General features: G+C 46.6%; 1 protein-coding gene across 7 annotated transcripts in view; it reads right to left on the bottom strand.

The window, feature by feature from the left end:
- LOC147429750 (alcohol dehydrogenase class-P-like) overlaps nt 1-16,711 on the bottom strand; it is a 42,086-nt gene that overhangs the window by 8,407 nt on the left and 16,968 nt on the right. For all 7 annotated transcript variants that reach the window (XM_086495984.1, XM_086495985.1, XM_086495986.1 and 4 more), the window contains one exon: nt 16,469-16,630. In XM_086495984.1, coding sequence (XP_086352110.1) covers nt 16,469-16,630 — 162 coding nt within the window. The remainder of the gene's footprint in view (nt 1-16,468; nt 16,631-16,711) is intronic.

Raw genomic sequence — 16,711 nt, 5'->3', positions numbered from 1 at the left:
GTGGAGAAAACGCCAGAGTAGTCGCGGGGGTTGGTCTTGCTGAGAAGTTGCATGTTGAGCAAGGTGCTCCTACTGCCTCTTCTGCCAGAAAGTGTGAACTTTGGTTTGCTTATATATTAACTTAGCAAAATTGCCCTACTTACTTTTGTTGGAAAGTCACTTAAAAATAATAAGTGAAAATAACCAAAAATAGGAAAATAGGCTAAATGCACTGGAAAATTCCCCTAACTGATGCGAATGGATTCTGATGGGAATTCCGATGATCATGCTGTGTGCAACCGGAGGATATGCATCTATGCTAAGTGAGTGGGCATGCACGGTCTACGAATAGACTCACAAAAGTGCCAGATCACTGCTAATCTAACTTGATCGAACTGACTGAACCCTGCTGTGGTGCAGCTTGTCCACGGACACATAGGGTTGGGATGTGGCACGTGACATTGCATTCCTCGGTCAGCACGTTGTTACTTCTGCTTTTGGCCATTGGCAACCCTCTCTCTAGGAGGTGGTTTTTGGCAAGATGGAAGGGCACATTCATGGATGCCCTCTTGCTTCCACTCTAGTATCTGCCTAGGAAGAGGTTACGATGCATTTATCGTGGAATCCTCGACAAGAAGGTGATTCGATCCGTTTGGAAAGTCTCCATTGGAGCCGGGCATTCTCTCTTACTTTGGTCGACCGCTCACCTCGTCAAGCTTACTTTCTCTCTAGTCGTGGCATTCGTGTGGTTGAGGATATGGTCGATGAGGCTAGATATATTTTTGAGTTTCCCTTTGCAGCTCGCCGTTTTGGGTTGGGCATGCATTACCGTCAGTTTTGGAGAGAGCTTCAAAGCATGCTGCTCCACTTTTTGCCTGTTTCACCTTTGCCTAATGGTGATCGCATGTTTGATTGGGCCCTTCGGGAAACGCCTTTTCGAGATATTTCTGCATGTCGAATTTATGCTCTTCTTCTACCACAATCATGGCTTGATGGTCATTGTAATGCCCTTTGGCGTATGCACAAATCTGGTATCTGGTGGAGGAGGCTCCTCTCTGCCTTGTGGAAAAGCCATTTGTCTTTGAAAGAGCGCCTATTTCTTTGGTGCTGCTTGCTTGGAGTGCTTCCCGTTGGCACTTTTCTTCGGGCGCGTCATATTCGTCCTTCTTCTTGCGTTCGTTGCTCGATTGCAGAAGATGATATTTGTCACTTGCTGTGGGATTGTTGCGTTACTAGAGACTTCCTTCGCCATGTATCGGCCTGTATATGCGGCTCCGTTTTCCTAGGGTTGTCATTCACAAAAGGTTTTGGGCATTTGGCATTTTCTCCCCGACACTACGGCATTTTGCGGTCTTCTTTATGTGGTCAGATACTAGGCTTACTGGACCTTGTGGAGTCAGCGTAATGCTTACATGTTCCATCGTACTCATGCGGACCCATTCCCTCTCTTCAAGCTTTCTCTTAGGCAATCGTTACAGTTTGCTTTGGATGTTGGTGATATCACCTTAGAGATGCATCAGCTTTCATATAAATGTTTTTAGCTACTCTCTACAGCTGAGTAGTTCTGTGCTTTTCCCCTGTGTGTGTGTGTGTGTGTGGGGGGGGGGGGGGGGGGGGGAGGGGGGAGGGAAAACTCTGCACTCTGTCGCGAGCCTTTCTGTGCGCTGCTCCAGCCCACTACGCCTGCGTTAGCAGGTGTGTGTGAGTGTGTGTATGCGTGTGTGTGCCCTTCGCGAAAGCCAGCTCGCGCACCACTCTGCCCAACCTGTGAGGGCCTGTGTGTGTTCGCGTGTGTGTGGGTGTGATAGTGTGTGAGTGTGGGTGTTGCAATCAGCGCCAGCGCGAGTAACAAGGCTGCACCGCTGTAACCCTGGCAGTGAACAGGTTCTGTGCATGATTCTGTATACTGCGCACAGACAACAAGTGGAGACAGCCTGCTACCTAATTGCGTTCTGCAGATTCGGCCTACTTGTACTTGCTCGTTGCTGTCAGAATTTAGTTCGAATTTTTGCAGTAACAATGTTAGACAGTTTACAATTACGCACAAATTACAGTATTACAGGCAAAGTTTAAATTACAGTATTACAGGCAAAGTTTTTTAGCAGATGTATGAGTTCTTTGGGAGATGTTCATATCTCTGAGGTCTTTGTAAATAGATAAAGTGTCAAATTACCAAAAAAAAGGGAAAAACAGTATTTGCTTTAGTTCTCGGTCGTGGTCCGGTTAATGCAATCAGAGTTCCCGTGCGTCTTCAAGCATCGTAGAGCCATGGAGAGTGTTTCGGAGAGTGCTTCTGGAATCAAAACTTGTCTGTATGAAGACTTCGAAGAGGCCCAAAAAGCCTGGAATGGTCAGGCACCTGCCCTTGAGGTGCGAATTCCAGTACAGGACCTGATGGATTCGGTAGTGCAATATGCCATGAATGCGGTCATTTTGTTTTTCCTGGCAAAATGCCTGTTGCGCAGGATGTCGGACAGTGGGTTGATTTCCTACTCAAACGCCAGGCCGTCCGAGGCGTTTATTTTGGTGCTTGGGGTTTCTATGAGGTATTATTGGCAGATACTGAGGCTAGAAACCTCTTGCTGGAGATGTCTCCTCTCTTTTTTGGCACGCAGATGACTCATGTTCTGCCTTGGGCACTTACGAAGGACTATCAAAGTCTTATTCGTCACAAATGTCCTGTGTGGGTCGAAATTGTTGATTTTCCACGCACGTGGAGGCATTTCCTTCCTTTGTTGGCTGCTCAACTTGGTAAGGTCATTTGCCCGCCGAAATTGGATGCGAACACTAACAGGTTTTGCATTCTGTGGGATACGGATAAGCAAACCCCGGATTCAGGGGATCCTTGGGTGGGCAAGCGCCCTTTTAAACTTAAATGGGGCAACTTTGCTAACTCCTGTTTTCGATGCGGTAAATTCGGTCACATGCAATCTGAATGTCCTGAACCTGTTTTGCAGCCCCCTCTTTCAGTTGTTCCTTCCTCTACCCCTGCCCCTATAGGCAAATCTGTTGGTGAAGCTAAATCGAATGGAATCCCTGCAATGAAGGTGGCTTCTAATGCAAATAAAGGGAAAAACAAAAATCCGCCGTCTGCGGATGAATGTAAATGCAGGGAAAGGGAAAAATGTTGCGTAGACTGATGTTGGCTCGTGGGCGATACCTAAAAAGACAGTAAAAATTCGTACTCCACCTTCATCCCGTAATTATGTTCCTCTGGTTAACGCCAATAAGAATGTATCATTTAAGAAGCTTCCCTGCAATGACAATCGCACGTTGATTGACGCTTGGGAAAAAGCGATGCACTCTTATAAGGATGTACTTTTGGGCAAGGCTTCCACTTCTCAGGCAGTCTCTATGGACAAGTTTCCTGCTTTGACTCAGCGGATGGGTTCTGGCATGGATGTGGTGGATGGAGATGTCCATATGGGCATCTCAACTTGATCCTTCCGTTTCGTGCCGTTGTAAATATGGTTTTAATGCACAGTCGCATTAAATGCATTTCAAATAATGTGCGTGGGTTATGTAACCTGGACAAATGGCGACTGACCTGGCACTATGTACATACATGTAAGGCAGATATCGTGGTTTTGCAAGAACACAACCAGCATGACTTTGTTGGTCGGTGTTCTTATTTCGCAGGTTACTGGATTGCATATGCTGGTCAGTTCTCTTGTATAATAATTCGAACGGCCGTTGGATGGTGATTCAATGCTTGTTGAACAGTAAGGTGTATGAATTTGGAGGTGTTTATGCGTATACATCATCTGGACAAAGGGCTGCTCTATGGCGAGACATCTCTTCTCGCTCATGGACCTCGAGTGCATTCCTTTGTGGTAATTTTAATAATACCCCTGAGATGGATGATAGTACCACTGGCAATTCACATATGTTGTTTGCGGAAAGGCAAGACTGGGATAATCTCTTTGTTGTTACTCAGATGACTGATATATGGCGGCATTTGCATCCAAATGCATCTGGTTTTACTTTTCAGCATGTTGCCCGTTCTTCTTATCGAGCGCAGTTGGACAGATGGTATTTGCTTAATTTGCAACAATATGAGGAATTTGTATGTGAGGTCGACATCGATTACACCTTGCAGTTATCGGATCATTACCGTGTTTTGCTGGATGTGAGTTTTAGGCAGACTCGTTGTGATCGGGCTCTTCCCAGGAAACGTCTGCTACTTGTCAATAATGCTTATCTCACACATGAGGTTTTTCGAGGAATGATCTCCCCCTCTGCTGGTTCATATGCATCTTGATCTTGATGCCGCTTGGTATCGCTTTGTTATGAGGGTGCAAAGTGTTATTTGTGACTATGGCAAGCATTACATGCAGTGCACTCGAGGGGAAGTCAAAGATGCGAAGCATGCTTGTCAACGACTGCAAGAGTTGGCTGATTTGCGGCCTCTGTCTAATTCTGAGATGTCGGAGCTATGTGAAGCCTCTGTGTGTATTCAGCGTAATGACAAGCGAAAGCTTCCTAAATGGCAGACGCGTGCTCGTCAACAGGCTTTCATGGACAAAGGTTGTGCTTCAAAGCAATTTTTTAAGCATTTACATCATTCAAGAATCTGATGTGCAATCAAGCGCGTTATGCTTTCCTCGAGTGTTTGGACTTCTTCAAAGCAGGAACTTGCGGATGCCATGGTTTTGCATCATCGAAAGGTATTTGCTGCTCCTTCTCAGACATCTTTGGTTGCTTGCCATGCGCGTGAATTGATGCTTTCCTTTGTTACTCCGATTATATCCCCGCAAGATGCATGTGGTCTTGAGGACCCCTTCACTGCTTCAGAATTGCATAGTGCGTTGCTTGCTTTGGGCCGCTGGCGGTCTCCCGTCTGGGATGGGCTTACTGTGGAATTTTTCCTCTCCTTCTGGGAGGATCTTGAGCATCCACTGCTTTACATGATTAACGCGGCATGGGAGAAACAAGATTTGCCAATATCTTGGAAAGAAGGTTTACTTAAATTGTTGCCTAAGCAAGCGCTTTGTGAGCGATTCTCTCATTGGCGTCCAATTACTTTGATGCCGGTGGTTTATAAGATATTGGCTAAGATGCTAGTGCACCGCATTAAGGACCATCTTTTTGCAGGACTCCATCAGGCTCAATATGGTTTCATTCCACGTTGCCAAATTATGGATAATCTAGCTAATGTTTTGATTGGCATGGAGTACGCTAAGTACACTCAACAAGATGTGTTGGTTATGCAAGTTGACATTGAAAATGCCTTTGACACTGTACAGTGGGACTTCATTGCCGCCACCATGACGTGTTTAGGGTTTGGTCCTAAATTCGCCAATGTGGTTTATTTTTTGTATGCATGTAGCACATCTTTAGGGATATTAGAAGGTGAATCAACTGAATCTTGGCCTCTTGGTTGTTCGGTCTGGCAAGGCTGCCCCCTTAGTGCTCTGTTGTATGCTGTTGCTACTCACCCGTTGTTGACTTATCTTGATCACTTTCATAGTTGCCACGGAGTTTCAAAACGTTTCGTTTGAAACGAGTTTCAGAAGTTTCGAAACGGTTTCGTCCGAGAAAGAAACGCCAAAACAGAAGTTTCGTGCAAACTAAAGAAATGTACGTAAGTTTAAGTGGTATAAGTTGAGATCTATGTTTTAAGCATTACCTTACAATTATACATGAAAAAGAGGGAGAATAGGACTGACTAACTTTCATCATTAGAAGTAAGATAGAAGCTACATTCATGACATTGAGGATTTCATGACCGAAACAAAGAACAAGAGGCTTCAAGGTTTACATGTAACATGAGCCTTGACTTTACCTTTGAAACGTCCAAACTCATACAGAAACGTTTCTGAAACGTTTCGTACGTTTCATGAGTGAAGAAACGCGTTTCTTGGCAACTATGATCACTTTGACCTCTGTTCAGAGTCTCCATGGTCTGCGGTTACGTTCAGGTCGTACATTCGTTGGCCAAGCTTACGCTGATGATTCGTTATTTATGCCTTGTAATCAGCAGGTGGATGTCAACGTGATTATGGAAGCCTTGGAACTGTTTGGCACTGCGGCTGGGCTTAAAGTCAACTTTTGTAAATCAAAGCTTCTGCCTCTCCGTTCTTGTGATTGGCATAGTCTGTTGTGGCCACCTGAGATTGTGTCTTCAAATGTGATCACTAGGCATTTGGGTTATCCAATTGGATGAAATGTTACTCACTCTCAGAAAGTCGATTGGGTCATGCAATGCTTGAATGTCAAATTGTATTACTGGAAGCTTTCTACTTGGCCCTTGCATGTTCGTCTGCGAATTGTTCAGAGTATCATGTTGGCATATGTTCAGTTCTTTTTGCCATTGATGCATTGGCCTCGCCGATGTCTTGATTCTCTTATGTCGGAAATTATGTCTCATTTATGGCGGACTCATGCTACGAAAAAAGGCTTACGCTTGATGTCAATGGAGAAGCTTTGCACTCCTAAACGTTTTGGTGGACTTACTATCTTGGATTTGTGCAGGTATGTGTTTGCGCGGAAAGCTATGTTGTTGCCCACTCTTGTGCAACAAATTCAGCCTTGGACTTTGATGTTTGCATTCCTCGGTCAGCACGTTGTTACTTCTGCTTTTGGCCATTGGCAACCCTCTCTCTGGGAGGTGGTTTTTGAAGGGCACAATCCTGGATGTCCACTTGCTTCCTCTTTAGTATCTGCTTGGAAAGAGGTTACGATGCATTTATCGTGGAATCCTCGGCAGGAAGGTGATTCGATCCGATTGGAAAGTCTCCATTGGAGCCGGGCATTCTCTCTTACTTTGGTTGACCGCCCACCTTGTCAGGCTTACTTTCTCTCTGGTCGTGGCATTCGTGGTTTAGGATGTGGTCGATGAGGCTGGATATACTTTTGAGTTTTCCTTTGCTGCTCGTCGTTTTGGGTTGGGCATGCATTACCGTCAGTTTTGGAGAGAGCTTCAAAGCATGTTGCTCGACTTTTTGTCTGTTTCACCTTTGCCTGATAGTGATCGCATGTTTGATTGGGCCTTTCGGGAAACGCCTTTTTGAGCTATTTCTGCAAGTCGAATTTATGCTATTCTTCTACCACGAGCATGGCTTGATGGTCATTGTAATGCCATTTGGCGCATGCACAAATCTGACCTCTGGTGGAGGAGGCTCCTCTCTGCCTTGTGGAAAAGCCATTTGCCTTTGAAGGAGCGTTTGTTTCTTTGGCGCTGTTTGCTTGGAGTGCTTCCCGTTGGCACTTTTCTTCGGGCGCGTCATATTTGTCCTTCTTCTTGAGTTCGTTGCTCGACTGCAGAAGAGGATATTTGTCACTTGTTGTGGGATTGTTGCGTTACTAGAGACTTCCTTCGCCATGTCTCGGCGTGTATGCGGCTCTGTTTTCCTGGGGTTGTCTTTCACAAAAGGTTCTGGGCATTTGGTATTTTCTCACTGACGTTACAGCATTTTGCGGTCTTCTTCATGTGGGTCAGATGCTGGGCTTTCTGGACCGTGTGGAGTCAGCGTAATGCTTACATGTTTTCCATCGTACTCATGCGGATCCATTCCCTCTCTTCAGGCTTTCTCTTCGGCAATCGTTACGGTTTGCTTTGGAAGTTGGTGATATCACCTTAGAGATGCATCAGCTTTCATATGAATGTTTTTAGCTACGCTCTACAGATGAGGAGTTCTGTGCTCTTCCCCTTGTATATGATCTTTTCAGTGGGTTTTCCTCACTTTGAAGTTTCCCACTAGTAAATTAATCAATCGATTTACAAAAAAAAAGTGTGTGTGTGTGTGTGTGTGTGTGTGTGTGTGTGTGTATGTGTGTGTTATTGAGTACTCTGGGTCCTTGAGGATGCTCGGGTCAAGGAGCCGTGCAAATCAAACTATATGTACAGGTACTCCCAGCTCAGGGTGGCGTAAAAGACTCATTTAGTATGACCCATGGCAGTGGGGAATAATGCCAAGTAATCGAGCCATGTGACTGTAAAGAAATGTAGCAGCGCATGCAAATCGTCTCAAGAAAGGGTGGCGGCGCTCCTCCACTGCCTTGGAGGAACCGGCTGAAGTATCCCACTAGCTACAAAGAGCATCAACTCACTCAGTCAAGATACCACTGTGTGCATCCGCGGAAGTGGATGGCTGACTGCCAAAGAACATGCAAGCATCTAGCATATGTATATTATCTGGAAACATATCCAATGTGCCCTGTTGGTAGCCGAGATCCGTCAATAGGAAAACAAGATCCTCTCCTTCCCCTCAAGAATAAGGTGAGAACCAAGAAACTGTAAACCCAAACCCAAAAGGTAAAACCTGTGCACACACCCCCGCCCCTCTCCCCCAAAACCTAAACAAAAAAGCAGGGCACAAACTGCACGCCAAACCATATGCACATGTGGGCAAACCCAAAGGCTGTGGCTAATAGTCTCATTACATGTAAGGTGCTGTGTGAACAAGTCCACGTTGACATTTGAAGGAAGACAGCCACAGATTTCAGTTCAGCAGAGGCACTACACATGTGGGGATCAGGACTACATTTTAGCCAAGTGTCCCAAAAAGGAGGAAAATAAAGCAGAAATGAAATGAAATGAAATGATATATTAACGTCTACAAGAGGCCAAAATGACCTATGAGACCAACTGATTACAATGATGAGTCTAGTACCAAGTCTGGGTACAAACAAGAAAACTACAAACAAAGAAACTGATAGGAGTGCTACCGACTCCTATGGGTGGCTGGTAGGCTGAGCAATGGTATCACCATAAAGGTACAAAATGGGGATAAATGTCACCATGATACAATATAGCAGTAGCATGAAGCCTATCCCGATCGACATTCTGGGTGTCGTGCTAGAATCCTGTGGATCCTCTGCACAGAGAGAGAGAGAGAGAGAGAGAGAGAGAGAGAGAGAGAGAGAGATGAAATGAAATGAAATGTTATATTAACGTCTTCGAAAGGCCAAAATGACCTATGAGACCAAAAAGTTACAATTGGTGAATCTGATATCATGTCTGAGTACGGAAATTACAAAGAACTAACTAACTAACAACTAACACTAACACTAAAAAACCCTAAGGAAAAAAAGGAAATGAATCTGCGGCTGATTCTTCGGGATTGAGACGAGAAAAGGGGGGGGGGGGGGGGGGGGGGTTCAAATGAAATCTCTCATCGGTCGCTGTCGAGTCTCATCAACCTCCTCCATGGTCAATACTCTGGTTGGGCGTCTTGCATGTCGAGCTAGGGTGATCTGTATCTTCTGCTGCAGCCTTCGTCGGTGGTGGGAGACCCCCCAAGGTCGTGGGCATCTAGATCTGCCTAGCTCAGTGGCTCAGTCGAGCAGCGTACCTCTAGTGTGGGTGGGCTCTGAGATCTGCTGTGATGACTGCTCCTCTGGCTCTCCCCTTGCTGGTGTAAAGAAATCTGTGATTCGTCTATGAGACTCTCTCCCCCCTGATATCCTCAGCAAGCTCTCCCTAAGTCTGCGCATCTCTAGTGGGAACAATCCGAGACGTCTCTGATCCTCGTATCTCATGACTCCAGAAAATGGTCCGAAACCCTCTCTAAACAGAGTGGAAGCAGCCGCGTATCTCATAGTACGCCGGGCAATGACATGTGTAGTGCAGCTCTGTCTCTGCCTTGCTGGTACCCCTCGAAATCGGCCAGTCTCGATCTGGAGCTGATGTGAGGATGTGCGTATCTGCCCAATAGCGCATCGTATCCCATGAGATAAGTGTACCCATGTATGCAGGCCTAGTCACAAAACTGTCCTCCGTGAGTTGGAGAAGATGCTCTCTGTAGAAGGCCATCTTCGTGCCCAACTCCTTTGTCGGCTGTATCCATGTGCTCCTGGTATCTAGCTGAATCAGATCCTGGCATATGAGCCTGGTGATCTCAGTCCGCGTGAGAGACAGGAAGGGTGCATTCAGGGAGTATTGAAACGGAGGCAATCTATCCATGCTGAAACCATGTGACTGAAACCATGTGACTGAAACCATGATGTCATCTGTCCATACCAACATGTGAGTTGGAGAAGATGCTCTCTGTAGAAGGCCATCTTCGTGCCCAACTCCTTTGTCGGCTGCTAGCTGAATCAGATCCTGGCATATGAGCCTGGTGATCTCAATCCGCGTGAGAGACAGGGAGGGTGCATCCAGGGAGTTTTCAAACGGAGGCAATCTATCCATGCTAAAACCATGTGACTGAAACCATGTGACTGAAACCATGTTGTCGTCTGTCCATGCCAACATGTTGTATCGCCTTGTAGCGCTAGTTGTCGAGATGACTCGAGGGCAAAGCCGAGCATATTTGTCCCTGGGGAGATCCCATAATGTTAGGTGCACCGGAATGAATGTTTGTGCTTTGCTCAAGATGAGTGCTCGGAACTGTGCACAAGGTTCCTTTTGTTCTTATGGAAGGTAGAGCCTTCCGTTCTTAATGAGAGAATGCTATGATCACAACAAAGTGAATGGACACTATGCGTGCAAGTGTATGAGACTGAGAGATAGAGAGAGAGGAGAAATACGACACCAGAGACGTTGTAAAACCCTCCTCCGAAGGCCCCACTCTCGTCGGCGAGAGTGGTCTACTTATGATTGCACAATCTAGTACAAAGTGAATGCATGTGACTGATGCAAGTCTAGGCTATGTCAACGATGACGACAGGGATGACGACACCGATCTAAAGGCTGAAATCTGCAATCTTTCATCTACTGTCCAAAAACGCTATGGGCTGAAATCTGCGGCTAGTCCAAAAACGCTGATTCTGAGATTGTTTCTGTAGGTCTTTGACGTTGAAAATCTGTAGGTTTTAGGGCTGAAAACGGAGGTTTCTTCCGGGCTGAATCTGCTATGACCAAAAACGCTAGTCATGGGGGGTTCTATTGGCGATGGCAGGGCTGAAAACGCTGGTGTTTGCAGGCTGCTGAAAACGCTAGGCTTGGGCTTGCTTGCAGTGAAGATCTGCTGATGCAAAAACGCTAAGGCAAGGGACTTGCTGGTGATGAGCCAAATGCTGAAAACGCAAGGCTGATGCAGATCTAGGCGATGGTGCTTGATGGAGAAAACGCTAGAGGGATGGTTTTTCTTGGTTGGAGGGGGAAACTTCCAAGGTCTTGTTGGAGAAGTTGCCTGCTGAGCTTGGCTCCTGTTGACAATTCTGCCAATTAGTGCTAGTATAGGTTTGCTTATATACAAACTTACTCAATTTGCCCTACCTACTTTCCAACAAAAGTCACTTGAAAATAATAAGTGAAAAATGTCAAAAATCGGTAAAATAGGCTAAAATCACTGGAAAATTCCCCTGAAGGATTCTGATGGGAATGCTTATGATCATGATGTGTGCAACCAGAGGATATGCATCTACACTAAGTGACTAGGCATGCACGGTCTACGAATAGACTCACAAAAGTGCCAGATCACTTCTAAATATAGACTGACTAAACCCTTGTCGTGCTGTAGCTTGTCCACGGACACATAGGGTTGGATGTGTCACGTGACACATAAACTGTGTATAAAGGATACTGATCTAGTCAATGCCTCAACCACGAGGGGGAAGGGGGGCTAGCTCAGCTCGGATAATCTCATGCGGCACTAAGGCCGTAGCCCGAATCATCCGAGCGATCATAGAGACCAAAGGCCTCTCCATATATCTCCATCCATCTGTGTTACCAGATCTCCCATGATGGTCTACTGAGGGTCCCCATACCTGAACTTTGTAGAGTATAGTTGAAGTCACTAGAGTGTCAAAAAGCCAGAGCTTTGTTCGCGGTTCCTGAAATTGGACCTGCGAACACATCCTCTCCGGTCCTCCCAAGGCTGCATTTGCTCTCGTCAGTCTAGTCTCTGATGCTCTCCTCGCTGAAAACACCGGTCCACCAAAAACTACCCCAAGATAGGTATATGCATCTGTGTACTCCACAGTCTCCTGGCCATACGTAAATGTGGGTGCTGACCTCCTGACCCACTGTGGTATGGTGTTGAACACCATAACCTTGGTTTTCCCAAGGTTGACAAACAATCCACTATCACGAGCAAATGTATGCAAAGCATCTAAATGATGCGGCATGCCCTCTGGAGAGTCAAAAATTAACACAATATCATCAACATGTAGTAACAACGGAATCCATGTCCCTGCTAGCTAAGCCCCTCTGTCTCCCTGACGTTCTACATAATCTGAAAACTCATCTACATACATCCCAAAAAGAGTCGGAGATAGGGGGCATCCCTGCTTCACTCCAATAGTGGAGTGGACCATGTCAGACATTCCCTTAGTAGTGCGTACCCGCCCCATCACTGTCCTGTATAAAGCCAGAATAACCCATATCAGCTCTATAGGTACACCCATGTTCTGTAGTCTGCGTTTAAGTCTGGCTCTCGGCACCGTGTCAAAAGCTTTGCGGAATTCCACAAAGCTACAATAGATCCTTTTGCCATGGTGTCTACCCTCCTCAATAATAGCTCTGGGTGTCAGAATCTGGTCAAGAGTGGAGAAACCTCTCTTGAATCCTCCTTGCCCTAGTGCTCGTATGCCCTCTCGCTCTGCCAATCTACTCAGCTTCTGCTCAAGAACGGATGCATACAGCCTAGCCAATGTGTGACCAACCATGATGATGCGATAATTCCCAAGAATCATGGGATCTCCTGACTTGAAAATAGGCACAATCGTAGACATACTCCAAGTCTCAAGAAAGCCTTCATACATGGCTCGATTAAACATCATAGCAAGAAGCTCTGCAAGCATATCCCTGGCATGGATAAAGTGCTCTGCTACCAGACCATCATGATCATGTGCTCTCCTTGTCTTCATCCTGTCAATGTCTTTCCTTACCCTCTCGGCAGTAAAGAAAGTACATGTCTCAGGGCATGTCTCTGGTGGGTCCGGTAAAGGTGGTTGCCCTGATGCTGTGTAGAGAGATGTGGCATATTCTCCCATGTCTCTGTGGAGGTGACCGCTGGTGGTGGTGAATGCTCGTGGAATAGCCTCCATGCTTCGCCTGAGTCTTGACTTATAAATACCTGATACAGATCCCGCTGGAGCTGAGATAGATAAGCTATTTTCTTTCGTCGCACTAGGTGGAGAAAGATAATCCGTGACTGTCTATGAGTGGTAATATCCATGAGCACTTCCCTCTGTAATTTGATCCTCCACTCTCTACACTCCTTGTCATACCAACTGTTCTGGGACATGCTCCCAGATCGTCTCCGTGTAGGCTGGCTGTGGGGGTATGCCTCTGAAGCTACAGCATGGAGCGTCTCTGTCAATATCTGAGTGAGTTCAGTTAGTGGCTGTCCCGACTCCTGAGTGCATAGCTGCCTGTATATCTCATCCATATACACAGAATCCGTCTCCCTCGTGAAGGTATATCGGGTGTGCGTGAGGACCTCTCCTAATGGAGTTGTGCTGAACTGAAACGTCAGGGTGAAAGACAAGATAGCATGATCAACTGCTACTCCAACTGGACTAGTGCCCACCATGAAATCTTGAAAGAATGGAATGAGACCTGGCTGGGCCATAACAATGTCCACTGTGCTAGCACCATGTCGGTGTGGAAAGCAAGTAAAACCTCCAGCTGTCGAAAATCTGTGTAGGCCATTCAAAATGGCCAATCTATGTGCAGTTCCCACATCTATCAAGTATCTGCCATACTCACTGTATTCCTTATCTTGTGATAGTTCATTATCATACTAGGGGACTTCAATGCTAGGACTGCCCACCACAAGACAATATTTTATGATACTTCCAAGGAGATGCTTAGGGAGTTGGACGTTACAGAGATGGATCTATCCACCATCCTTGGAAAACTCCCATATGTCATTATCCGAAATAGCAAAGGGGGATTGTCCTCTAGGCGATGCATATACTGATGTACTAGGAGGAAAGTAACAAATAGCAATGTAGAGGTATCTGCCCGTCTCTGCCATGAGCCTCACCCACATGTACCTAGCCTGTTCATCCTTGCACGGTATATATATCAATGGTTGCAACTCCTCCCTCAATAGAACTGCCACTCCCCCTGAGCCCCGTCCTCGATGCTCCGATCTTATCTCCTGTCTGCAAGCTGTCTCCCATCTATATCAGCTCACTTGTGGCATGGATTGCACAAGGGCTTGATGCGTCTCAGAGTAGAAAATGATCTCTCCCTGTGAAGCTATCCCTCAAAGGCCCCTACATCAAGACGGAGTGACCCATTACAATTCCAGGTTGCCATCTTTAGTGTGGTCCCATAGGTCTCGCACCGTCATGCGGAGCGTCGCTCCAATATCACCACCCTTCCATCCCTGTAAAAATCAATCTTCCCTTTTTTCCTTGATGCTCTGATTTCTGGCATTACTTCTTGCATATGAGCAATCTACGAGAGGGGTGAGGTCATCTCCAAGAAAGATGTCAGTCTTCTTTAGAGTCTCAAGAAGTCCTTCGCTTCCACGGAGGGGAAGCGAAGAATGAGTGCCCTTTCTTTCGAGGTTTCTCCGTTGCTCCCACTTTTCTTAGTGCCCACTCTCCAAGCCCTCGTATGCGTCTGCTCATTAATCCCCACCAGAGTCATGAGTTCTTTCACCTCTTCATCCACATTATCTTGGTCTCTGAGGCCACATATCCTTACGTGTAAGGCCCGCACACGTCCCCTTTGCTCCTCTTCCAGTGTCAAGTTAATGATGGTTGGTGTGGGGGAGGGGTTTATTTCCTTGCCCTTTCCTTTCTTGACAATCTCGATCCATTTTTCGGTCTTTTCTGCTTTTTGTTGGGTCTTTGTGATGATATCTACCCACGAGGTCGTCATTTCTTTTGGTTGCTCCCCACCTTCTTCGATGGCCCGCACTTGTTCCTTAATCGTGTTAAGCTCTTCAATTACTGAGAGTTGAAGCTCTCCCTCTTCGAGGAGATTCTACGATCGCACCTCTGCAAGCTCTTTCTCGAGTACTGCGATTTCCTCCTCTTGGGCCTTCACACGATCCTCGAGTGTATGTATCGTGCTTTCCTATGCCGCCACGCGCTAGTCAAGTGCGTTAATAGTACCTAGGAGATGGTGGTTGATCTTGCTGATGGACTCGCTCATTTCTTCTTTGCATTTTTGAATGGCATCCTCCATAGGGTCATCCTTGGCACTTTGTTTTCTCACGATTGAATGAAGGCCGCAACAAGAGAGGGAGAGAGATAGAAAAGTGAACTTCTTCTTTTTTTCCCCTTTTTTTCTTCTCTCTCTCTCTCTCTCTCTCTCTCTCTCTCTCTCTCTCTCTCTCTCTCTCTCTCTCTCTCTCTCTCTCTCTCTACGCTCGCAAACTTTCTCTCTCTACGCTTTCCATCTTTCTCTCTACGCTTGAAAAAAGTCTACTTTCTCTCTCTACACACTTGCAGTTTCTCTCTCTACGCAACGGGGGGGGGGGGGGGGGGGGGGGGGCATGCGAGCGAGAGAGTGAGCAGAGCCAGCAAGGCAGGACAGCAGCGAGCAGAGCGGGAGAGAGAGAGAGAGAGAGAGAGAGAGAGAGAGAGAGAGAGAGAGAAATGAAATGTTATATTAACGTCTTCAAAAGGCCATAATGGCCTATGAGACCCGAAAGTTACAAAGTGGTGGATCTGATACAAAGTCAGAGTAACAAAATAACCTAACAACAGTACAAAACAAAGATATATACTATGGGGTCCTAAGTTGATCAATGTGAACCAAGCAAAAAATGGGTGGCTTGTTGGGATAGCTGAATCACAAGAGATCTAGCATCGGTCGCTGGCGAATCTCATCAATTTCCTCCATGGTTAGTAGTCTGACCGGGCGTCGTGCATGTCTGGCCAGCGTGCTCCGAATTTTCTGTCGTAGCCTCCGTCGATGCTGTGTAGTTCTTCGCAGTCGCAGGCGCCTGGATTTCCCCAGTTCAATCGCTTGGTCAATCAGTGTGCCTCTGGTATGAGACGAGGGGGAGCTCTACTGTGGGAGTGGCTCTTGCGGTTGTCCGGTGTCTGCTCTGAAGAAGTCTGTGATCCGTCTTTGAGACTGGCTAGCCTCGCCATTCATCAGGCTATCTCTGTGTCTGCGCAGCTCGAGCAAGAACAAACCCAGACATCTATGATCTTCGTATCCCATGACTCTTGAGAGTGGTCCAAAACCTTCTCTGAACAAGCAATGGAAGCGGCCTCGTATCTCGTAGTAGACGGGGCAGCGACATTTATAGTGTAGCTCTGTCTCAGGTTCCATGTTACACAAGGGGCATGTCCTGTCCTCTGCTGGTACTCCGCTGTATCTCCCCGTCTCAATCCGCAACTGGTGAGAAGATGTGCGTAACTGGCCAATAGCACATCGTATCCCATGAGACAAGTGGGTATCCATGTATCTGGGTCTCGCCACAAAACCATCTTTCGTAAGCTGGAGAGAGAGAGAGAGAGAGAGAGAGAGAGAGAGAGAGAGAGAGAGAGAGAGAGAGAGAGGCAGGACACGAGCAGGGGGGTGCAGAGCAGAGCTCGCGAGCAGGGCAGGGCAGCAGCGAGCAGCGGGGGGGGGGGGAGAGAGAGAGAGAGAGAGAGAGAGAGAGAGAGAGAGAGAGAGAGTCACCTTATTCATGTACATTGCTACAAGAGTTGGCAGTTCTGATTTGGGTTTAACTCCACCAAACAAAGTTCCCGTCAGCGTCCTACCATACAAGAAAAGCTGGGGATGTGAATTGACAGTTTTGTTTCCCCCTTCTACTCCGCAGACAACTGTCTTTCCCCAGCCCTGCACAAATGGTCAAAGGAATGCTCAATAATAGCCATTAAAAATGATTGACATCACAAAAAATTTGTAAACTAACGTGAA

The sequence above is a fragment of the Adiantum capillus-veneris genome, chromosome 22 (genome assembly GCF_014529385.1).
Source record: "Adiantum capillus-veneris isolate H3 chromosome 22, ASM1452938v2, whole genome shotgun sequence".
In the NCBI taxonomy this organism is placed as follows: domain Eukaryota; kingdom Viridiplantae; phylum Streptophyta; class Polypodiopsida; order Polypodiales; family Pteridaceae; genus Adiantum; species Adiantum capillus-veneris.
This window is presented reverse-complemented; position numbering and strand designations above follow the sequence as displayed.